At 41.8% G+C, this 24,581-nt stretch overlaps 1 protein-coding gene across 1 annotated transcript in view; it reads right to left on the bottom strand.

The window, feature by feature from the left end:
• Nucleotides 1–22,158, bottom strand: part of GLUD1 (glutamate dehydrogenase 1) — a 36,133-nt gene extending 13,975 nt beyond the window's left edge. The window contains exons 1-4 of the mRNA XM_021700220.1: nucleotides 21,423–22,158; nucleotides 5,297–5,377; nucleotides 4,775–4,830; nucleotides 3,831–3,894 (exon numbers count right to left, since the gene is read on the bottom strand). Coding sequence (XP_021555895.1) covers nucleotides 3,831–3,894; nucleotides 4,775–4,830; nucleotides 5,297–5,377; nucleotides 21,423–21,882 — 661 coding nt within the window. The 5' untranslated portion in view covers nucleotides 21,883–22,158. The remainder of the gene's footprint in view (nucleotides 1–3,830; nucleotides 3,895–4,774; nucleotides 4,831–5,296; nucleotides 5,378–21,422) is intronic.
• Between the last annotated feature and the right edge of the window lie 2,423 nt (nucleotides 22,159–24,581).

Raw genomic sequence — 24,581 nt, forward strand, 5'->3', positions numbered from 1 at the left:
CACGATGCCCACTCGAATCTGCCAAGGGAGGGAGACACAGAAACATGCCTAGCGGAACAGCAAGAATCAAAACAACTTAGTCATTTAGTGGGTCAATTAAAGAAAATATGCTGTATCTACATGAAGAAATACTATGCAACCATTAAAAAGCTTGTAATCCTCACCAAAACAACTGTATGGAAAAAAGGGAGGTTTTGTATAGCACGTAGAGTGTGTTCCCATTTACATAAAATTCTCTTTCTCTATAGCTAGATCCCTGTATATTATCTATGCATCTATTTCCATGTGTATATACAGTACCTGTGCAGAAGTTTGGAAGGCTATGGATACCTCACACTTGCTCGCTATGTTTCCATTTCGGCCTTTTTATAACTTTCTATATTGTTTCAGCTGCCTAAGACAAACTCATTACCTTTATTTTTATTTTTATTTATTTTATTTTATTTTTTTTAAGATTTTATTTATTTATTTGAAGAGAGAGACACAGCGAGAGAGGGAACACAAGCAGGGGGAGTGGCAGAGGGAGAAGCAGGCTTCCCGCGGAGCAGGGAGCCCGACGCGGGGCTCGATCCCAGGACCCTGGGATCACGACCTGAGCCGAAGGCAGACGCTTAATGACTGAGCCACCAGGCGCCCCTTATTACCTTTATAAATAGGAAAACACAACTTTAAAAATGCTTCAGCAATGAAGTCTTCCAAATAAAGTTCTTTCTAAGGGCTGTACTTGAGTTCTGTATTTTTTACTTTTTAGCCAACTGAACAAGGTATGTCTTATTTTATTTTATAAAAGATTTTATTTATTTATACTTTAGTGAGAGAGAATGAGCACAAGCAGGGAGAAGCAGACTCCCCGCGGAGCAGGGAGCCCGACATGGGACTCGATCCCAGGACCCTGGGATCATGACCTGAGCCAAAGGCAGATGCTTAACCGACTGAGCCACCCAGACGCCCAGAACAAGGTATGTTTTAATATTTTCCTACACTTTTGGGGCCCAGGTCCAAGGTGATGTGTTTCTCTGAGCAGGCTGTGAAGCAATAGATACATAACTGGTCTAAGATAACTTGGAAATGGTCAAGCTTGCTTTCACACTCTTGCCCCGCCCCCCAGCCAATCTGTCATACTCCTGTGTCTGAGCACCCCTTCCCTTAGGTGGCTTCTAAATCACATGAAGTCTGACTCCCCCAAACCACTCTCGCCCCATATAATTTCCTCCTTGGAAGGACTAATGCCCCATCCTAGCCTCATCCTAACAAAAGGGCTCTACTATTTCCATTTGCTCACAATGTCCATTCCTTGAGAGCAACAGACTTCAAGGATGTTCTTTAAAGATTTCTTTCACCATATTGCTTTTCTCTCAAGGTATATATGACAAATTGCTTCTGAATCCTTCTAGAGGAATCTACAGAAGTTTTTTTTAGTAATAATCAAGTGTCAAGGAAGCTTGTGTCAAATCACAATTCCAACTGGAGAAGGGCTATTGGAGAGGGGCTACTGGCAAGGGGCAAGTTTGAGATACAATTTGTACAATTGCTTCTCAGAAACCTCAATTCATCTAGATAGCCTGAGGTGAGACAGCTATCCCTACCCAAAGCCGAAATATTATTAGGCTTGTGAGTTTTCTACTCCACACAAAATCTAGGAATGCTCGGATTAGAGGTAAATCCTGAATTACAGACAAATTCTCAAATACCTAACAGAGAATCACTCCATCCCACAATAGTATAAAAAAGAGGAAAAAGTGGCTAAAGAGCGGAGCTGCTTTAACAGAACACGAGCACAGGGTGGAGCTGGAAAGCCAATTTTGGTGCATGAAGATCCGGAGGAATTAAAGAGACAGACACACTGGTTACTGTTAAGGGAACTTTACAGTTTACAAAGGTGATATCTAAACTCACGCAATAGAATGAACACCAACCTTTCACAAACTTAAAAAACAAGACAAGAGGAAAGAACACTTCCTATCTCATTCTCTGAGGCCAGTATTTATTCTCTATCAAGGGCCTCACACGAAAAGAATGTTACAAACCAATATCCCTTAGAATAGCATTAAAAAAAAAAGTACTTATGAATAAACTAACAGAAGCGCTGAAAACTACAGCCCATCACTGAAGGAAATGACAGGAGAGGAAACAAATGGAAGGACATTCAGTGTTCAGGGACTGGAGCACTGGCCAGACTGGTCTGCAGAGCCACCGCAATCCCTATCAAAGGCCCAGCTGACTTCTTTGCAGAAACTGAAACGCATACCATGTGACAGGGCCAGGACTCAGAACCAGGTGGAACTCACACTCTGAAACTGTGGAAAAGAGAAGTCCCAACCAAAATAAGGGAGAAATGACTTCCGTTGCAGAGGTTTGCTAGGACCAGTTCTGTGCCCTGGAGGGAGAGAGAGAATTCCTCCCCCAGATGCTACAAAGCTTTCTGAGCCCAGGTGTCAGGTTAGCTGTATTGTGAGTCAATGAGGCTTTTTGCTTCAGAAAAGAAGTCAAATTGCTATATTTTAAGCCTTCATTGTTTCGACCAATCTCTTTTAACCTTTGGAATGCTAAGGTACTGGTCAATATAGAGAAAATGAAGCTGGTTACAGTTTAGATATGGGCAGTAAATACTACTGAATAAAGTCTGAAACCACTAAAGACTGAAACACGTTGCGATTTAAGCTTAGAGGAAATATGATATAAAAATCATGAAGGCTGTCAACAGGCTGCACATGACTGCACGTCACCAAATCTCTTTCAGTCAGGAAGGCAGTCCCCTCCCCAGTGCTTCCCCTGCTCAGTGACAGGACAAGTCCACAGCAGTGCTGAGGAGGAGGCATGCCAAGAATCCAAATGCCTTTTAAATGAGGAACGACAGACCAAATCTGGTAAAGTTCTCGAGTTACTTATATTTATTTCCGTATTAGTTTATTTTATGCTCTTTTTTTCCTAAGAAGAGGGCAAATTTCAAAGTAAGGATATCTTAAGTTCATAGGAACTTGTCAACCGTGGGGACAATGTTGGGGAAGAAAAACACAGGGGCAGGAAAACAGAAAAAGTAGATTTTTCTTTCTTACTTTAGTCAGTCTTCTTTATGTTACAAGGGCAAACATTCTGTTAAATACTTTTATGTTATTAGAACAAATTAGAATCCTTCTAGAACAACAAAAGAAATACAGACTTAATTTGCTTGAAAAATTAAAGATTAAATGATGAATATTCATATATCATAGCAGAAAGGACATTATGACGCAGATGACAGTACCATACAAAAACATCAAGCCCATGAAGATCAGCACCCTCAGAAATCTAGTGTTTGGCCAAAGGGCCTCGTGACAAATCTCAGGAGCCCCGGGAATCCTCAAAACCAGCCAGTGATGGATGGCGGAGTGAGCCATAGTGTGAGCCCCCCTCCCCTCCCAGCCTCTGCTCACTCTTTGAAGGGGCAGCCTGCTTTAGGCTCTAATTCCAAAAGGCATCAGATCTCTCACTGGTTTCACAACAGGATTATTATTGTAAAAGTGATTTTTTACACATTTAAAAAACATTTATAATACAGGAATTATTTAGTTCCTAAAATCTTTCTGGGCATCACAATAGGGATTGTACGAGGAGACGAGGTGGAAGCGATCCCCCAGTGTCCACAATGCATACTGAGAAGCTGAACCTATTAGAGACGTGTATCAAAAACAGGCCCATGTGCGTCCACCATAGTTACAACAGAACCCAGTTTCTCAAAGTAAAGGGGCAATTCTACCCAGGTACATATAGATAAAAACAGGAGTTTAACTTAAGACAATTGCTTTTCAGATGTTCCTACTCTATGCACAAGCCTACAAGGTAACACGTACCAATAAAGCCCTTCTTCGCCAGCTCCATGGTAAACCTCCTTGTGATCTTTTCCAATTCATTATCCTATAAAGGAAAAAAAATGAAAACAAAACAATGAAACAAATGTTTTTGATAGAAAGCCACTGGTAGAGATAATAGCTGCATCATATTTTCTATTTATAGGACATTTTCATATATCTTCTTGTGTAATCCTTACAACTCATAAAGCAGGCATTTCCATTTTGAAGATAAGAAAATTACGGATCAGAAATTAGGTTACACAAATAACAGACAGTACAACTAGGGCTCAAATCCCAGTGTCTGCTCTCTTTGTATTAATACAGGACCCTCTGAGCAATCCCTGTGGTATATAACAGCTAGCTTAAATTAACTTGGAATTGATAGGCTAAACAAGATTTTTACTGAATTAAGGTATTTGTCACTAGACCTTGAGATCCCAACATAAAAAAATGAGATCAGGGCACCTGGGTGGCTCAAGTTGGTTAAGCAGCTGCCTTAGGCTGGGGCATGATCCCAGGGTCCCATGTTGGGCTCCCTGCTCAGCACAGAGTCTGCTTCTCCCTCTGCCCCTCCCCCCAGTCGTTCTCCCAATCTCTCTCTAAATAGAATCTTTAAAAAACAATCTCAGATCATGGTAACATGTTAAATGTATATAAGCATTTTATATTTATATTGTACAATATATAACATAGATATAAATGCCTAAGAATATGAAGGTATTAATTACCTTTTAACCAAGTGTAAAAATGAAAAAGGACTTTGATGTTAAGCAGGTGACCTTTATATGGCACCAAACTCAATGAGTTAATTATTTACTTGTTTTTCCATTCCTTTAAAAAACAATAGGGGCCATTAATCCCACTGGTATGGGGGACACAGAAACCCTGTAATTTCAAGTCCTTTGTTAGTGCCCCAAGTGCATAAATGTTAGTTTGATACTTACAGTATAGTTCTTGGGATTGATCTTAACACCAGCCTTGGCACCCCCAAATGGCACATCTGAAAGAGAAGGCTGCAAATTGTTATTCCATACAAAGGACAAAAAAATTCAAGAGGCAGAAAGCACCATGCAAAATTACAATGATTCAAATATGACACTTTAAGCTTTAATTTCAGAAAATTCAAGAAATAAACTCACATTGAGCTCTTCTAAAATGTAGTTGAACTAAAATTCTAGTGGCACAGGAATTACAGGGCTAGGCAAGTTCCGATGCCTATTTAATCACTGTGCTTTACTACTTCTGAAAGAGAAAATGTATTTATTTTCCTTCTACTATGATTTGGTCTTACCTACAAGAGCATGGAAAGGGATTTAAAAAAAGATCCACACTTGAAGAAAATCCAATTAGTTCCTATAAAAAGTTTTCCATTAAAAGGACTAAACCTTAATTAAGACTGACTAAAAAATGATATAAGCACCTATTTCCCTAAAGCGTTATCAGGCAGCAACAGGGGGGTCCCTTACCAACCACTGCACACTTGTATGTCATCAAAGAAGCCAGAGCCTTCACTTCATCCACACTCACATCGGTGCTGTAACGGATACCTGTGGGGCGTGAGAAAGAAGGGGATGTATTTAGAACACCCTGCCGGCTGGTTAAAAGAAAAAGTGCTAGAAATTGAAATGTCCACACTTTTTGCATCTTACACCCTGGTTACTTCCAAGAACACTTAAAGTAGCTTGTGATACAAAGTCAAGGAAAATCTGCTAATTAGACTACAGGATGAGTCCTGAATTTGATTTTTAAGTATTCTGATAGTTAAGAGAAAAAGATTGGCGTGGGAGTGCAGTTTTTGCGTTCTGGTAGGAGCAGATAAGAGCATCAGGCAGGGTTCCTGGAGATGAAGAGATGAGCCACAGTCCTGTCCTTGAGGGACTTACAACCCAGTGGGATACAGCAGGAACTATGACTTCACAAGACAAAAACTACCTTCAAATGAATGTTTTTTATGCTTTTAGGAGGGCAACTAACTCAGTGAAGGCTTTTTTTCTTTTATTTTTTGGCTTAGGTGATTTGGTAGCAGGGAGTTAAAAAAATTTTCCTTTCTGATAGCATATAAATATGAGCAAATGGTTAGTCAACAGAGTCAACTTGGTATCAGATGTCTAGAGGTTCTGGCTTCAGACAAGTGTACCCAGAGATCCTTATCTCTTCCTCCCTTCATCCACTGCTAGCCTGTCAACCAAGAGATGAGCAGCTGCTCTTTCTGCAAGGATGGAAGGAGGCCAAGTGACAGGCATCTGTGTCTTACTGTCCCTGTACTTGGGAGTGATTAGGTGTTTGGTAGAGGGGACGCTGAAAGTGAGTATGCCCACTACTTTGGTTTTGGGGGTCCTGGTCACTCAACCTCCCGAGTTTTGCAGTGTGAAGCCACCTTTCATCCTCTGTAGCTCATTGCTTCTCAACCCCAAGGAAGAAGGCCAGAGTGAGGCTGATGTTTGCATACTACTGGGGCTCCGTGGCACTGGGTGTGTTTGTGAGCGATGAAGGATTCCTGAATGAACCTGGGTACAACCTCCACTGAGAGTTACAGTAATGGGGGGCCTCAGGGACATCTCTTAAAGAATTTTGGGAATAAAACCTTTTCAGATAGAAATATACAGTATCTCATAAACTGGCAGTTTGAGAAAACTTCCCTAGTCATTTTTAAAAGTTGGCTTCTTATATATTTCAGAAAACATCTATCTAAACACAAATGATACATCTTAAGAGAATTTTACCTGTTGTATATACAATCATAAAGAGCAAATTCTAAAGCTGAATATATTTCTTTGGCCTATTAGAAAAATAAAATGAGGGGCGCCTAGGTGGCTCAGTCGTTAAGCGTCTGCCTTCGGCTCAGGTCATGGTCCCAGGATCCTGGGATCGAGCCCTCCATCGGGCTCCCTGCTTCTCTCTCTCCCACTCCCCCCTGCTTATGTTCCTTCTCTGTCAAATAAATAAATAAAATCTTAAAAAAAAAAAAAGATTAAATTTAGAAAAATGAGCTCTTAGAAATAGATCTTACATATAATGGGTTCTCAGATTATCCTAGAACAAATTTATGTCTTAGTGAAATTTTAGATGAGAAATGACAGTTTTTTTTAAAGATCTAGAGGCTACCTGTTGCTATAGAGTTTGCTTCCTTGTTTTATTCAGGCCTCTATTAAAACTTTCTTCACTCCAAGAGGCCCCTCCTGACCACGTTATTTAAAAAAAAGCACCCTAGCAGGATGGGAAGAATGAAGGGGGGAAATCAGAGGGGGAGACGAACCATGAGACTATGGACTCTGAAAAACAAAACTGAGGGTTCTAGAGGGGAGGGGGGGTGGGAGGATGGGTTAGCCTGGTGATGGGTATTAAAGAGGGCACATTCTGCATGGAGCACTGGGTGTTATGCACAAACACTGAATCATGGAACGCTACATCAAAAACTAATGATATAATATATGGTGATTAACATAACAATAAAAACATTTCAAAAAAACAAAAAAAATTTAAAAAAGCACCTTCCTCATCCCCACTCTCTAGTCCCCTCTGCCTTATTTAAATGTTTTACCACTGACTTTATATATTTATTTACCATCTTGGCTTCCCCACCTGGGAAGCTAGCACCATGAGGGCAGACTTTTATTTTGTTCATTGCTTTAATTCTTGGTACCTAACATAGAAAATAGCATGCAAGTATTAGGCGCTCAAATACGTGGTGAATAAATATATGAATATTTCTTGACTAAGGTGTTAAGACAGAAAAGCCATGGTCACTAAAATTCTGACATGCCTGTAAGTTCTAAACAATTCACCAGAATTATCTGCTTATATTATGAAAGGGCTAGAAAGTAGTAAGAGGCAGAAGTACCAGGTCCTAAAAAGTACTCCAGGAAAAAGCAAAATAAACCTGTAAGTAATATTAAGACCAAACATTTATTTCTTTAAAACAAAAAATTTTGCTCAAACACTACAATGTGTTTTTAAAATCAATAAAAATGTTACCATGTAACCGAGTAGAAACCGAGCTAGGCCAGGGACCTGGGCCGGGTGCAGGGACGGGCACTTCCTAACCAAGTGAACCCAGCTCAGCATAACCAAGTGAACCCAGCTCAGCAGCAGCTGCCGTGGCGTGTACCTGCTTACCTGGGGGGCGCAGGACACTGCTGCGCATGGCCATAGCTTCCATCTCAGCCATTTTCCCTCTAAGTATTACCGAGTAGTGGCAGATAAAGAAATTTAGGTTTTAAAAAAGTCTAAACTGATAGTAGCTTAAACAAACAATAAAATTCAATTTCATTACTTCTCAAGATAAATTTATGAAGGTAGTAAAAATAGTCTGCTATTAAGAATTAGTGTCTCTATGTCCACAATAGCCAAACTATGGAAAGAGCCAAGATGTCCATCAACAGATGAATGGATAAAGAAGATGTGGTATATATATATATATACAACGGAATACTATGCAGCCATCAAAAAAAAAAAAAAAGGGAGAGAAATCTTGCTATTTGCAACGACGTGGATGGAACCAGAGGGTGTTATGCTTAGCAAAGTAAGTCAATTAGAGAAAGACATGTATCATATGACCTCACTGATAGGAGGAATTCTTAATCTCAGGAAACAAACTGAGGGTTGCTGGAGTGGTGGGGGGGGATGGGGTGGCTGGGTGATAGACACTGGGGAGGGTATGTGCTATGGTGAGCGCTGTGAATTGTGCAAGACTGATGAATCACAGATCTGTACCTCTGAAAAAAATAATATATTATGTTAAAAGAAAAAAGAAGATAGTAGGAAGGGAAAAATGAAGGGGGAAAATCGGAGGGGGAGACGAACCATGAGAGACTATGGACTCTGAGAAACAAACTGAAGGTTTTGGCGGTGGGGGGATGGGATAGCCCGGTGATGGGTATTAAGGAGGGCACATATTGAATGGAGCACTGGGTGTTATGCACAAACAATGAATCATGGAACACTACATCAAAAACTAATGATGTAATGTATGGTGACTACCATAAAAAAGAATTAGTATTTCTATTACACACAAAGCACTTTTTTCATTGCTCTTTTAGAGCCTGTGGAAGTAGTTGCTAAGTTATTTTAATTTCCCTTGCTTTCTTTAAAAAAAAAAAAATTACCTTAGTTTCAGGCGTATCACACCAGAGTAACTGGACAATTCTATACATTATACTATGCTCACCAGTGTAGGTACCACTCTCCTTGCTTTCTTAAGGGAGGCGAAAAGTTATTTTCCCTTATCCAGTGCTTTAAACTAATGCCTTCAGTGGGAAACTAAAAACAGCTTGAAACAGTAACATTCACAAATCTGAGAGCGTCCTATTATTCTAGACACTGAGGGTAATTAGAAACCGGACTCCTCCTTGTACAAAACGCTGTAAACAAAATGTTTTTTTACTGCAGAAGTCCAGAATGATGAGTCAGAAACTGTACATGTATAGCAAAAAAACATGTTTCTGCTGGATAGAACCCAGGAATTCTTGTTTGTAAAGTGAAATTTTCTTTCCGAGTCACACCCAGTCAGAGAGCTCAGCTGCAAGTTAGAAGAGAAGCAGTTAGATCAATTACCTTTCATACCAGCCTTTTCGGCAGGCTAGGAGCCACTGAAGGATTCCAGTGAACTGAGATGCAGGAGCAGAAGAGTTAGGGGGATGAGCCCTGGAGCAGATGAAGGTGGGGGCAGAGGGGGACCCAGGAACCAACGCACATGATACTGCTGGACTAAAGAAAAAACAGGTTTTCCTTTCAGCTTTCTAATTAATCAGTGATACACAAATGTTTTTACTTCTGGAAGCAGGCAGACACACTAACACAGGGTTATTTAAACTGTTGGTCTGGAAAAAACTCTCCAAGTAGAGCCATAAATAAACTACTCTGTACCGTACCAATACTTGAGACAAAATGAGCCCCAGTACAGTTCACCCATACCTAAGGGAAAGCTACTTGCTTTCCTTCTTATGGGACTGGAAACCAAAGGTAATTACTAAGAATATACTGTCACCTAAAATTCTTACCCACATTCTATTGGATATTAAGAGTATGATGGCTCGGGGCGCCTGGGTGGCTCAGTCGTTAAGCGTCTGCCTTCCACTCAGGTCATGATCCCAGGGTCCTGGGATCGAGCCCCACATCGGGCTCCCTGCTCGGCGGGAAGCCTGCTTCTCCCTCTCCCACACCCCCTGCTTGTGTTCCCTCTCTCGCTGTGTCTCTCTCTGTCAAGTAGATAAATAAAATCTTAAAAAAAAAAAAAAAAAAGAGTATAATGGCTCTCCACTGTATTGTAAATCCAGTGGATCCATATGAGATATCAGCACAACTGGGGCGAGCGAGGGACAAAGTCATGTGGCATATACTTGATGTGACACTGACTACCTCGAGTTAGGACAGACCCCACATGTTATACCTCAAAGTTCTAAAAGGGGGAAAATGTAGCATTTCTGAATGCCTCCTGTATTTCAAAAATACAGAACTTGAAGACAAAGTCGTTCAGTAAAGCCAAATAACATGTAATACACACACACATACAAGAAAACCAGGAAAGCTTAAAGTGTTTTAAACCAAAATGAAACAAGAAGGATCTTATTTGCAGTCTGAATATTTTCACTTTTTCCAAAACCACACCTTTCCTTCTTTTCTGTGGGATGGATAGTATGGCAGAGAAGGCTAAAGGTGAGTTGGACCAGCTGGGATTGGATGGGGGCACAAGGATAGAAACTAGGAGGACCAAAAATTTTATTCCAGGAACGGAGAAAAGCAAATTATGATTTTTTTCTGTCCTGAAGTCCTACAGCACTAGCTGTTAGCCTGTGTTGCTATTAGCATTACTAGTGTTCGGGAGGAGGTTAACTGGGTCTCCCAACACAGCGCTGGCAGCTATAATGGGGGTGAGTACTTGCAGTGAAAAGCAGGAGTCCATGGCTGGCCAAACTAGAAAGGGAACTGGGTGATTACCCAGGTGTCATTAGAAACAGGGTCTAAAAATCAAGGACCACATTCTGACTGGCCCACAGCGTAACTCGTACTTCCAGTTCACCAGAGGAAACTAAAGAAACAGCACCCATGGCAATGGTTTATTATTTATCAAACCCGGTAAAGTTGGAGGAAGGGTTGGTGATACAGCTTTGAAATCAGACCTTTCATTCTGAAGAGTAATTAACTCTATCATACAGTTATTTTGAACTAACTGGTATCCAGATGTTTCAAAAGAACATTAATAACATGCAGACATCTGCATGCTACACAACACAAAGCAATTCTCTGCCTTTTGACTTAATGACCAAAGATATTCCTTACTATCCTCAAGAGCCTCATGATTGGTGTACAGTACGTTTTTCTAGGAGAAATAAAAATCAAAAGCAAAAATTAGCTGAAGTTGCTATAGTGATGAAGAAACCACACCAGCTCCTTACTTTTGAGAAAGATTCAGTGAAAACTACAACTGAGTAGGTTCGATTTTTTTTCCTTCTGCTAGCTGACTCAAAACCAAAAACAGACAAAAAAGCTCCTAGCAACTGAGTCACCATTGTTTTTTTATGATGAATCATTAACTAAACACATTCATGAAAATTCAAATGGTTTTAAAAATTACTTGAACCAAAATCTTTTAATAGGGCTTGATTTATGGGGCTCCTGGGTGGCTCAGTTGTTAAGCATCTGCCTCCAGCTCAGGTCATGGTCCCAGGGTCCTGGGATCCAGCCCCCGCATCGGGCTCCCTGCTTGGCAGAAAGCCTGCTTCTCCCTCCCCCACTCCTCCTGCTTGTGTTCCCTCTCTCGCTGGTCTCTGTCAAATAAAAAAAAAAATCTAAAAAAAAAAAATGGGCCTTGATTTATTAAAAATTCAATTTCCAACTGTATTCTCTCACTTTTCAGAAAACCAAGAGTTTTACCACAAGCACAGAACACACAGGAAAACAAAAAGACCTTAGAACTCTTAAAATGCATGCACTAACCCTGTTGCTATTTACCCCTGAGAACATCTTTTTTCCGCACTTAATACTGATATAATTTCTAATGTGCAACAGAATGGCATAACTTAATTACAAATGAGGAGAGGAGAGCAAGAAGCAGTGAGGAGCCAGCACTCATCAGCAAGTAATGACCACGGAAAATATGGGAAGTCTCAGATAAAAATTCATTCGGCACTGCAAGGAGCATTTCGTTCGGTAGCAAAGGAAAATCATACCTTTAACTGCTTTTGACATTGTCCATGTCTGTATCAGAAGGCAAGGAAGCCCCATTATCAAAATCTTTTAAGTGTTTTGAAGAGACAAACTTAGTAAGTTCTGGGAAGCCTATGTTTAGCTGATGTTGGAGAAATGAAATGGAAAATATTTCACTTCTTCTTTTCATTAACATTTAAAAGTTATAACACATATGTATATGTGTTCATCAAAACTTAAACATAGAAAAAACTGAAATCTCCCCTATCACTATGTAATCCCTGTCTTTTCCTTACGGGTGACCTTTCTTAGCAATTTATGTGTGTATATATATTTATATATATCCTTCCAAATTATTTCCCTGCATTTAAATACATACTGTCGGGGGTGCCTGGGTGGCTCAGTCGTTAAGCCTCTGCCTTCGGCTCAGGTCGTGATCCCAGGGTCCTGGGATCGAGCCCCACATCGGGCTCCCTGCTAGGTGGGAAGCCTGCTTCTCCCTCTCCCACTTTCCCTGCTTGTGTTCCCTCTCTCGCTGTGTCTCTCTCTGTCAAATAAATAAACTCTTAAAAAAAAATAAATACATACTATCTATTGAACATATAGCTTTGTCTTGTGCTTAAGTATTGAACTTACTGCCCAATACATGGAGGAAAGACGAATTAAGAGGGGGGGGAGTCTTGTTCACTGGTTTCATAGATTGCTTATTCTGATAATAGCAGTAAACTTAGTCCCACCTTCCTACCAAACAGGTCTTGGAAACGATGCCAGTATAAGTGGTGAATATAAAATTGGACATTTAATAAAACCTAACAATAACTTGTTATAAAAAGGTTCAAAGGGTAAAGGATTGACATTACAGATATCCAGTTTCATATAAATTATGAATAAATCTAGGTGACATTTGAGATGGATCTTAAGAGCAGGGAGAGAGGGGCGCCTGGGTGGCTCAGTCGTTAAGCATCTGCCTTCGGCTCAGGTCATGATCCCAGGGTGCTGGGATCGAGCTCCACATCAGGCTCCCTGCTCCGCGGGGGAGCCTGCTTCTCTCTCTCCCACTCCCCCTGCTTGTGTTCCCTCTCTCACTGTGTCTCTCTTTGTCAAATAAATAAATAAAGATCTTTAAAAAAAAAAAAAAAGAGCAGGGAGAGAATTAGAGGGAGACAGGGAATAGACGGGCACCATAGGTAGAATGACTGTACTTTGCCAGAGTAAGATCAAGAAAATACATATGCCCGTATTTCCAATTTTCCTAAGGATCATTTTATACCCATCTCCTTTAATTTAAAAATCCAGTCCTTTTTCCTAATAACACTTTCTGGTCCCTGATACCACCCTTTTTCTAACAGTACCTCAGGCTAGAAATTTGAGTTATCTCATTCTCAGCTCCTCTGCTGCTTAGCCTTCTGGGCCCTCCCAGATTTATCATTATCTGCCCAACAACCATTAAGGGAAAGCTGTTTCTGCTTGCACACCTCTGATACCAAGTATGTGGGTTTTCCACACCAACAGCCAGTTCTCCAAATCTCTGTGGACACCAACTGGTTGTTGTACACAATTTAATTCAATTCTGACACTGACTACCTGGAGTTAGCGCAGACCCCACAGATTAAGGGCTTAGTCCCACAAGACTGGCCGTCATTTTAATCACAGGTATTGGATGCCCAGGGTAGTCTTACTTTTGTCCAACTTGGTTACAAACCCGGGGGCTCCCACACCTCCCTCCTCAGGTTTGGTAATTTCCTATAATGGCTCACAGAACTCAAGTAAGCACTTCATGCATGTATACTAGTTTATTATAAGGGTCCTGAGTACAGGAGCTTCTGTCCCTGTGTAACAGGTGCACCATCCTCCTGGCACATGGATGTATACCAAAAGCTCTCAGAACCTAGTAGTTTCGGGATTTTTATGAAGGCTTCCTCACGTAGGCATGATGACTGTTAACTCAATGTTCAACTCCTCTCACCTCCATGGAGGATAGGGGATGGGGCTGAATGTTCCAAGCTACTCATCATGGCTTAGTCTTTCTGGTGGCCAGCTGCCATCCTGAAGCTATCCAGGAGCCCACCAAGAGTTGCCTCATGAAAACAAAAGGTGGTGGGATGCCTGGGTGGCTCAGTTGGTTAAGTGTCTGCCTTCGGCTCAGGTAATGATCCTAGGGTCCTGGGATTGAGTCCCACTTCGGGCTCCTTGCTCAGCAGGGATCCTGCTTCTCCCTCTCCCACTCCCCCCTACTTGTGCTAGTTCTCTCTATCTGACAAATAAATAAAATCTTAACCCCCCCCCAAAAAGAAAAGATGCTCCTATCACCCAGAAATTCGAGGGGATTTAGGAGCTCTGTCTTAGGAACTGGAGTCAAGACCAAATATTAGGACAGAAGAGGCTCTCAGCACCTCTATCACTCAGGAAAGTTCAAGGATTTTAGGAGCTCTGTGTCAAGAACTAGGGGTAGAGACCAAATAAATATTTATCATGTCATAAAACCTCACTTTCCACTATTTACAAACACACAGTCTGTCCCTATGACCCCATCACACAGTCCTGCCTCTTGCCTGGGCTGGATCAGTCACCCCCTCTATTTCTCTTTATCTAAAATCATCTTGCCCCCATCCAACTCCTATCCAGCCTCCCTGCTTAGAGATCAAGACTGTCGTTCCCTGGTATTTTCTTTGAATTCCAATTGTAGCAACGCATTGTTGAGTGTGTTTTCAACCATGTCATTTATTGACTGGTTTTGGGAAAGGAAAATGTAGAAGTAGAATACTGAGCTAAAAGCAAAAGGAGAATGACACAGATACCATAGGAGATTTGGGATTCTGTTCTATTTTGAGGAAATCAATGAAAAGACATTTTGAGGGAAAAAATCAACAGCTTTGTTTTGTTAAAGCTTTCTTATGGATAGCTCCCCCAGCAAAGAGCATAGTACCTGACACAGAGTAGGGAATTAAAAGGCCTGGAATGAACAGGTTAACTATCAGAAATCCCCATGAGCTAAGGAATGCTTCTTAATTAAGCATAAAGTTTAAAGCTCTTGTCTTTGGGGAAACTAACACATAATGGAAAAATTGATTTATCTAATCTATAGCTCATAATGAACATAGTCCTTATTCAGTAAACCCCCCAATATGGGGACTATCACCCTTGACTATTATTCCCTTGCTGTTTCTCTCTTGGTAAAAGGGATTAAAAAAACAACAAAGAGTCCATGTAAATCGTAAGGCTCAAATGTACTAAATGCCTTTTTTTTTTAAGGTCCATGTCGACATATTTATGATAATGATACATGGCAAAAGGAGTCACATTACTGACAACATTTACAATTTTCGTTTGTGTCATCTTTCACATTTTCCTCTAGCGAAGAAGCAATTCAGAGAAGTTAAAAGGTCTGACAGACTTTGTCCAAGAATAATCTGGAGAAACAGCAATTCATGACAAACCGTAACTTCTGAGTTTTTAAGGAAAAGACACCCAGAAGAAAGCCATGTTAAAACAATTCCTTTGAAAACCCTTAAAGATACACCTTCTAACACTTTGGTACAGAAAGGAGTTGTTCTGGCTGACATGTTAAACTGTTCAAAACCACAGCTCTTCAAACCTTTCAGTGGAAAACTCTCGTTAGAATGTTCTTTCATGGCCTACCAGAATAAATGGACCTGTAAAGATTTCATATATGAGCGAGTTTTATATGCACAGTTGTTGGAATATGCATGCGTTTTCTAGACAGAAAGGAGGCTTTCTAATAGCTTTTAACACATTTCAAATGATCCAAAGTGTTAGGAGTCACTGTGTTGAGGGCATGACATGGTTCTCAATCACTGCTTAGAATACAACTTGTCATTTTTTTATGTGAATAAATCCCGGACAATAATGATTAAGGAGGTGGGTGCTGGAGCCAGAGGACAGGAGCCTGAACCCCAACTCTGCTACTTAACTGGGGGTGTAACCTTACTGGAGGAGCCTTCGCTTTTCAACCCTAGTGTCCGTATTTGAAAATCGGGGACAACAGTGTGTTCATGAGGTTGTTATGAAGAATAAAATTGATGATGCGTGAAAAGCTCTTAGCAAAATGCCTGGTGTCCACAGAGAGTTCAACAAATGTTAGCTGTTAGATTACCCCTTGCTTTGCCAGTTGACCTGTGTGGAGACAGGATCTCCCAGGTACCGCTCGCTGCCTTTATGAAAGGAAATTAAGGTCTGGAGCAGCCCTCCCCGCAGGCGGCTCTGCGCTTGGTGAAACCTGTCCTGCCTTCAGCCGTAATATTGCATACACAAATGCTTCAGTCTTGATAGTGAGTACTGTAATCTACATTAATTTTTGCCTCTGGAAAGGGGAAAACATTGCCTCACTGGGATAGCTAGGTCAGTTTTAGGTAACAGCTTTGATGGAAGATGGTTCAGTTATTTCATGGGGAAGACCTGGGCAGAGCTGCTTCATTTTACATTTTATAACCGTTATCGCTATTTGAATATCTGAATGATATACAGTTATTTTAACAGGAGCTTCTTGGGTTCAGCCATCATGACCTATTTATGAATCGATGTTCTTCAATGCAGTGATATTAGAGGTCTAAATTTTTTTTTTTTTGTATTATGAAGATCTTATTATTATGCAAGATAAATGGGGAAAAAAACCCCACAACATCCTGAAGTCCTATGTTAGGCTATTGCCTAGGAATTCTTCAACATCCAAAAGCTAATTGTTTTGGTCTTTACTGGTTCCTGGCAGAACCCTCAGCACCTTTAAACATCACTGGACAAAAACAATTTTCTTAACCTAAGTTATTATCAGTAGCTGTATATCCAATTTCTTCCCTCTAAAAGCCAGAAAGTTCATGTTCAATTTTTATTTCTTGTACTTAAAATTTAAACACTGCCAGTTTCATTGAAGTTTAATATACTGGTACTTGTCCTCCAATTTTTGATGTCCCAATTCCTGCAACGTGTACTTTGCATAATGAATGGGCAGTGTTTGTGTTCCTGCATATGGGCTTTTTACTGCCTGAGCCAGCCAGCTACACGGATTCGCCCCAAGTGAGGGGAAGACTGAATGGCCATCTGATGCACTGGTCTCCACCACATTCCTAGCTCTTCATTCTCTAGTATACTTGCGGGAGGGGGGCAGGTCAGAGGCATTTGGCTTCCGTGAAATTCAAAGGCCTCTATGATGGCAACCCAGTTGTGGATTTAATTAAAAAGGATTAAAAACAACAGCAGCAGCAGCAACAACAAAACCCTCACGGATGAGGGCTAGGGGGAAGAACACATTACAAACTACCTGTCTTTTAACGGAATTTTCAGACTAAGTTAAATCCTAAATTTAATTTATCTACGAAGGCTACATTTTATCTTGTGGGAGCAGATGCGGACACACGCTCCCACTTCAAGATTAGGGAGTGCGAGAGTTTGATATTCAAAGTTACCCAAACTGTGACGGCTGTCAACCTGGCACAGCAGAAGTAAGTCAGAAACAATTTTTTTTTCAGTGAAGGCAGAGCATGTGTCATTTTTAAACAGTATCAGTACTTTCTTACAGTCTTCCTCCAAAGCACTACCATTCACCATACAGTTATAACCCAGAGGACAGGAGGACTGACACTACACTGACTCCAATCCTCAGCTGCCTCCCATACCCCCTACCCCTGCATCCTGTCCCTCAGAGCCAAGAACAAAGACCATCTACCTCCCACTGTTTCTTTTTTGCATTTTGGCTCTTAAAAAACAAGTCGATGGGTTAACATAGTTTGTACTTTTTTTTTTTTTTTGGTACTGATATTTACAGTTAAAAGATTTAGGGTCAGTGTATCAGGCTATTCCATTTATAGTCCACCAACTTCATTTAAAATGGTAATTTTAGAAAGTTCTATGATGGAAGAAACGGTAACAGGGAATTTTGGCTTAATAGTTCTAAGGTAAGGTGGGGGGAGAACAAGCTAGGAGAGAAAGTTAAATTGCTCCTACCTCAATGAATTGCTATTATCAATCCGTACTTCTCCCCCAAAATTGACTTTTATTTAAAAAATTTTTTTAAAGATTTATTTGAGGGGCGCCTGGGTGGCTCAGTCGTTAAGCGTCTGCCTTTGGCTCAGGTCATGATCCTAGGTCCTGGGTTTGAGCCCCGCATCGGGGAAGCCCGCTTCTCCCTCTCCCACTCCCCCTGTTTGTGTTCCCTCTCTCGTCGTCTCTGTCAAATAAATAAATAAAATCTAAAAAAAAAAAAAAAAAAGATTTATTTGAGAGAAAGAGAGGGAGCAAGAGCGGGAGGAGGGGGAGAGGGAGAGAGCATTTAAAGCAGACTCCCCGCTGAGTGCAGAGCCCAATGCAGGGCTGGATCCCACGGCCCTGATGACCACCTGAGCTGAAACCAAGAGTCAGCTGCTTAACTGACTCCGCCCCCCAAAACTGACTTAAATGATAAACTTCTTTCTGAAAAGGTACTGCATACTGGTCTCAGACCCACGGGCCAATAAAATATAGAATTAATTCTGAGAAAGTTAACAGAAACAATCACTGATAATGTTTTCAAACATGTAAGAAACTTTGAAAGTCTTCTCAAAGCAGAAATTCCCACAATATTCATCTTTGATGAAATTAAGGCTGCTCTTAAATTTCCCTTCAGAGACTATAGCATACTTTTGCAAATCCTTAATAGATGCAAAATCTGATGGTTTCAGTTAAATATGCTTTGTGGGGAAAAAAGCAAAAAAACCCCCAAAATGTATTATTAAATATTTACTTGGAATAAAGTACACATCGGCCACCCCCAGGTCTTAAAACCACCTGTTTCTCTTACACAGATTATAATTAGATTGTTACTTTGCTTCAACCTTGAAAATTGTATTTCGGAAAACTCAGGCAGAAGGTCACTCTTGAGGAAAAGATTAGATGCAGAACACTGAGGGTTATGGAAAGGATGAAGATGAGCAGACAAGGCTGTGTGTGCGCAGGTGTGCAAGCGCTCGTGTGTGTTTGTGTGTGTGTGTGTGTTTGCGAAGAACATTGGTAGAAAAGGCAGTTGAGGTAGTGAGAGAAAAGTGTGTTTAAAAGGGAAAGATTTACTGAAGTCACAGGGATTATTCAAAGCATCCTGAAAAATTCCAGTCATCTAATATGTTTCGTATTTCGAAGACCAGAGTGCAACCAAGGAAGTCAACATTTTTATAAGTAAAAAAAAAAAAAAGTTTAATTGGAGACAAAAACTACTCAAAATAAGGTGCTCGTAGAATATACATTCTCTGCAGTCAGATGAAGGTAATAAATGGGAAGAAAGATCCTGGAGTGTTAGGAAAGCAAAGCATTTAAGTACACATTACCCAAATTTTGCTGATCATCTATTTAGCACACTGTTTATTATGTTGAGCACACCAAAATATCTTAAGGGCTTTCACAGAGATATAATCCTGCCCAAATCTATTATTTCCATAAAGTCTTTCAAATTCCTTAATACATTTATCACTTTATAGAGGCCAATTTTTCTTTCATGTTATGTTATCTTGCAATGCCTGCTACTAATTATTAGTTGCAATTCAGTTTCTCTATGTTTATAAGCTGGGAGTTAATAGCACTTTCAGTACATGCCTTCTGTAACGTAAATGGAATAAATTGAAGAGAGAATTGTATCTCACACTTCAGTACAAGCAAATGCTACAGTAACAGTGCCTCAATATGGCTGATGCCATTTGTTGCTAGGTTCAATATTTTGTTATTAAAACTGCTGTGGCAACAAGAGGAGGAGGACTGACATACCATGTTAAATTTTAGTTGCTTTAGTGAGTTTGTGGAGTTGTGATTTATAAAGATAGGAGAGGGGTTGGCATATAAAGAATAGAGGAATATAAAGAACTTCAAGGAAACAAAATCAGATCCTGCAGAAAAACATATATAATGGTTTACTTGCTTATCTTTTAAGTGACTGGAAAATACTGCCAAGAGGACAGTAATATAAACTAGATGGCCATTTTAAAGAAACACTGCAATTTAGTATTTGCTAACTTCTCTTCCTCCAACAACCTTGTTTGCTTTTCTTGGGAGTCTATAAACTTGCATTCTTGGTTTAGGGAATAAGGGAGTAGTAGGAAGAAGGAAAGTGATGTAGGAGACTGTAACTTTTATATAATTTGGAGGTGCAAAGGGAAATTAGAGGTCAGAGTGGTTTAAACATTAGTTTGAGAAGAGGAAACAGAACTAGAGGATAATTAAGCTTTAAAGGCATGTCCTAGAAGAGGGTGGGGCTAATGCAAATTTAGCAAGTAAATCATTAAACAGTTTCAGGCAACCTTTGTCCCCGGCTTGGAAATGCCAGCAGAGCTCAAATTTTTCTAGTAGATTTCTAAAAATTATCCTTAGAAGTCAGCTAGTGTAATAGAACACTGTACCAGGCTCATGGAGACAAAGGGTCCAGCCCAACATCCTCTCTGTACCTATTAGCCAAGCAACCTCCAGAAGACTTCAACTCCCTGGGTCCTTTATTCAACATCATTTATTTTAATAGAAAAAAAGTGGTTGTGCCCTTTTTCTAGGTTATGCTTAAGCACTTTTAAACATGTATTGTACAATTTAGTGGGGAAAGATTTTTAAAAGTTTTTATTTGCTCGAAGGATGCAATCTGATTGCAGAGGCCAAATCCACAGATATTCAAAAATTTACAGGATAACTTGGTGACTACCAAATTGTAAGCGACTCAACTCCTTTCTTCAGTACTTTATCTTTTCCCCAAGCTCAAATCTGGTGCTAGCCAGGACCAGTACACACCCCCAGGGCTATTTCATTCCATTGGCTGGCGGGCCTTCCTGCATTCTACACCCTTTAGATTTACTGTCAGGGCGCCCGGTGTTGTTTGTCGGAGATGTTACGTCACTCTTCTATTACTTTTTTTTTTTTTTTTGGTGTGTGCAAAACAGAAGCAGTCAGGGCAGAAAATAACAGGATTTAAAAGACCAACGTGTAATTAGTAAAATCATTTGGTTAGTAAAACTGTCTAGATTTCAAACCTAAAAGGCAATAAACTTTGTATGTTTCTGTATCATTTGTCACTGATGTAAAAATGAGTGGGAGGAAAAAAACCCGGAAATAATTATTTCATAGTTTGTATTCGGGTGAGTCACAGAAGCTCACAAAAACTTGCAAAGGCACAATCAGATTGGCCGGTCATTCCCATATCTATAAGTCCATTTCGTCAGGACCCACCCTGGATGTCACCTACACTGGGACCGAAAAGAAGAGCGGTGGAGCAACTATTCTGCATACAGCATCCACCTGCAGGGGCCGGGGATGAGGGCTCACGGGGCAGAAGATAGGACCACTACATGCGGTTTGGGGAGGAAAAATCACTGTCCGCGCGAGCCTGACACATCCGCGGCTGAGGCCGGAGGGAGTGTGGGAGGGGGCCAGTGCCCATCCGGGCCGGGCAGGGCCGCGGGGGAGGGCGCGAGGGGCTTGGCCGACGCTCACCTCCCTTGCAGGGCGTGCGGTGCTGGCTGTGCTGGGCCCGGTAGCCTTCGATGACCTCCCAGGAGCCGTCGTCGCGCCGGATGGGGAAGCTCAGGCTCAGCACATGGTTGCAGGGCTTGATGATCCGCAGGATGCCGCGCACCCGGTTCCGCTTCTGCTCCTCGCTCTCCCGGGTCTTGAGGTCCTCCACCAGCTTGTCCTCCACGATGCTGGCGCCGCGGTCGAAGAAGCCCTCCACCATCTTGAAGAAGTTGGGGTCGTCCTCGCGGTCGGCCGCCGCCTCGCTGTAGTGTCGCCGGGTGGGCGGCGCGAGCCCCGGCTGCGGGGCCGCGACGGCGACGGCGACGGCGGGCTGCCCGCGGACCCGGCCCAGTAGCGCGGCCGAGTCGGCCGCCGCGGAACCCAAGGCGGCTGGCCCTGCGCGGGACAGCAGCAGCGCTTCGCCCAGGCAGCGGTACATGGCGGCGGGGCGGAGGCCGCGGAGCAGAGGCGCTCTCGGAGGCCGGGGAACGGAGGGAGGGAGGAAGGAAGGGTCTGGCGCAGGCTGCTCTTTTAAGCTGCAGCTTCCTGCCCCCTGGGCTGTCCCCTCCCCTCCGGCGCCCGCCGCCTAACGGGGAGGACGGACTTCGAGGGCCGCAGGCCCAAGTCGCCTCTGAAGGGCAGGGCTGGGGGGAGGGGAGGCGGTGCGCGCCGCCCAGGGAGCCGGGCCTCCGCCTCTGCCGCGGCCTCACCCGGCCTCCCAGGCGGCGGCGCGTGCCTGCAGGGGCGTTCGGGGGCGCGCAGGCGCGGGCTGGCCCAGTGCGCATGCTCGCGCCGGACGGGGATGGGGAGGGGCGAGGACTCCGCGGGCTGGCTGGATCTACAGGAGGCGGTGTCTCAGGTCTGTGCGCGCCCCCGACCTCGACCTGGGGAGGGGGCCAGCGTGGGGAGGGGGCCAGCTTGGGAAGTGGGCTTGCCGGGGGAGGTGCTTGTCCGCCTCTAGGGGGCGCTGAGAGGCCGATCCCGGGCCCCTGCAGGGGTGAGGGTGGTGCGGTCTGGCGGCAGGCCGGGCCGAGTGAGTCACTGGTGTCCCTCCTTTCCGCCCGCACGCCGTCGGGCGGGGCGGCCGTCCTGCACCCCCTCCCACCCCGTCCTCTGGTGTCTCTGCGGAGCCGGCCGAGGGGCGCCGAGACCGAGGAGCTGCGGTTGAAGGCGGGTCTGTGGGCTTGGCTCTGCCCTCGGGAAATGCGAAGCACTTAATGTCATCCGAGTGAGGTTTTTGAGGTGGCTTGCGAGAAATGGAAAGAAGGCCTGGGAGCTGGGGAATCCCTTACCGTCTGGCCTTACACAAAAAATGAAGTTTTCAATTTTGCCCCATGTAACCACTCATCAATGTCAAGATAAAAGTTATGTGAATCATTCTAGCTTCTAACATTTACTCACCGTGTTTCCCCATTTCAGAAATACGTTCTTGAAATGGTCTATAAACAAAGACACTCTAGAAATGCAATAATAATACTCCAGCACATTCTCAGTAATATATGTATTAAGTGGTCCAGAGTAGGATTTGTAAACATTAAGCTTCATGAGGGTTAATTTTGTACTTACGCATACTTGAGAAATGCTAAATGCATAGGACTCTATGCTCCTTTGGGTAGGTTAGGCACATGTTTCAGTCTAATGACTCAGTCTTTAAGAAAAGGTACCAAACAAAGGCTACCTTCCCAGCTTTAGTAGTCCGGGTGTACTTTGGTGGTTATAAAATGACACCTTTTTGACTTGCAAAACTACTTTACTTCCTGACATTCATTTTATTCATCTATTAGAATATGGAAGAGAATGTTCTTAATTCTTAGAATATACTGCGAAGTATAAAGTGGTAACGTACGTAGATCAGTTAAATTACATTCATCTATCTCAGTGTACTTTCAAAGCAAAGAAGATGCAGATTATATTTTATCTTATTTGCTAGATAAATGTATCATTATATTTGTGTGTTGTTTTTCAGTGAAAAATATTTTCTGAACTGAATCCTGAATTTGTCTTGTTGGTAAAAACATTCAGGTACCTAACTTCCTTTTCACTTGATGGTATTATCATTTTACACTGCAAAAAAAAACCCCATGAAAACCAAACCCCAGATACTAAAATTTTAGAATAAAGTGAATTAGCATCCATAAACATGTGGACATTTTTTCATTTCAGATTAAATTTTTTGTTATGTTTTGAGGAAAGTGGTTTAAAAGCTTAGTTTTATTGCCCTGCCTCTTTCGTGATAACCATAGCCTTCAGAAAAATAAATGTTTAACTTTGCTTCTTCCCAAGTTTTATTCATCTGATTCAAAAGTTGGAAAGGAAGTAGTGAGGAAATTATTTTTAACTGAGAGTCTCTTATCTCTCTAAATGTCTTACAAAATGGCTTCATAAGAACCTCCAAAATAGATGCTTTTATTTTTTAAATCTTCATTATGTTTTAAAATTATATATAAGTTGTAAAAAAATTCAGACTGTACAGATAAGTTCTTTTTTTTTAAGATTTTACTTATTTACTTGACAGAGGAAACAGGAGCAGGGGGCGAGGCAGAGGGAGAAGCAGACTCCCAGCTGACCTGGGAGCCTGATGGTGGGGCTGGATCCTCCCAGGACCCTGGGATGATGACCTGAGCTGAAGGCAGCTGATTAACCAACTGAGCCACCCAGGCACCCCCAAATGTTACAGATAAGTTTAAAGAAAAGAGTGAAATTTTCCGAATAGTACTCCTCCTTCCCCCATTTAGTAAGTAGTTGGAGTATTTCTTTTTAAACTAAAGTAGGTATTATTCCTGATTTAATGGAAGAGGGAACTAAAGCTCACAGAGACCAAGTAAATTGTTGATGGTCACCTAGCTGGTAAATTGCAGGCTGAGATTCAAACCTGTGTATCTGACTCCAAAGTTATTCTATTGCTACTATTCCAAGAAATATTTTAAGTATTTGTTGCATTTAGTTTAAACTACTGTGATGTAAGGTCTAGTAAGTTTCAGCTTCACACTGATGATTTATTTTAATTTCCAGTATAGTTAGCATACAGTTATATTAGTTTCAGGTGTACAATATAGTGATTCAACAATTCTATATGTTACATTGATGATTGCTTTATAAAATATACAGTTATTTTGCAAATTAAAGTTTAAATTTATT

Source organism: Neomonachus schauinslandi, chromosome 6, assembly GCF_002201575.2.
Source record: "Neomonachus schauinslandi chromosome 6, ASM220157v2, whole genome shotgun sequence".
Classification (NCBI taxonomy): Eukaryota; Metazoa; Chordata; class Mammalia; order Carnivora; family Phocidae; genus Neomonachus; species Neomonachus schauinslandi.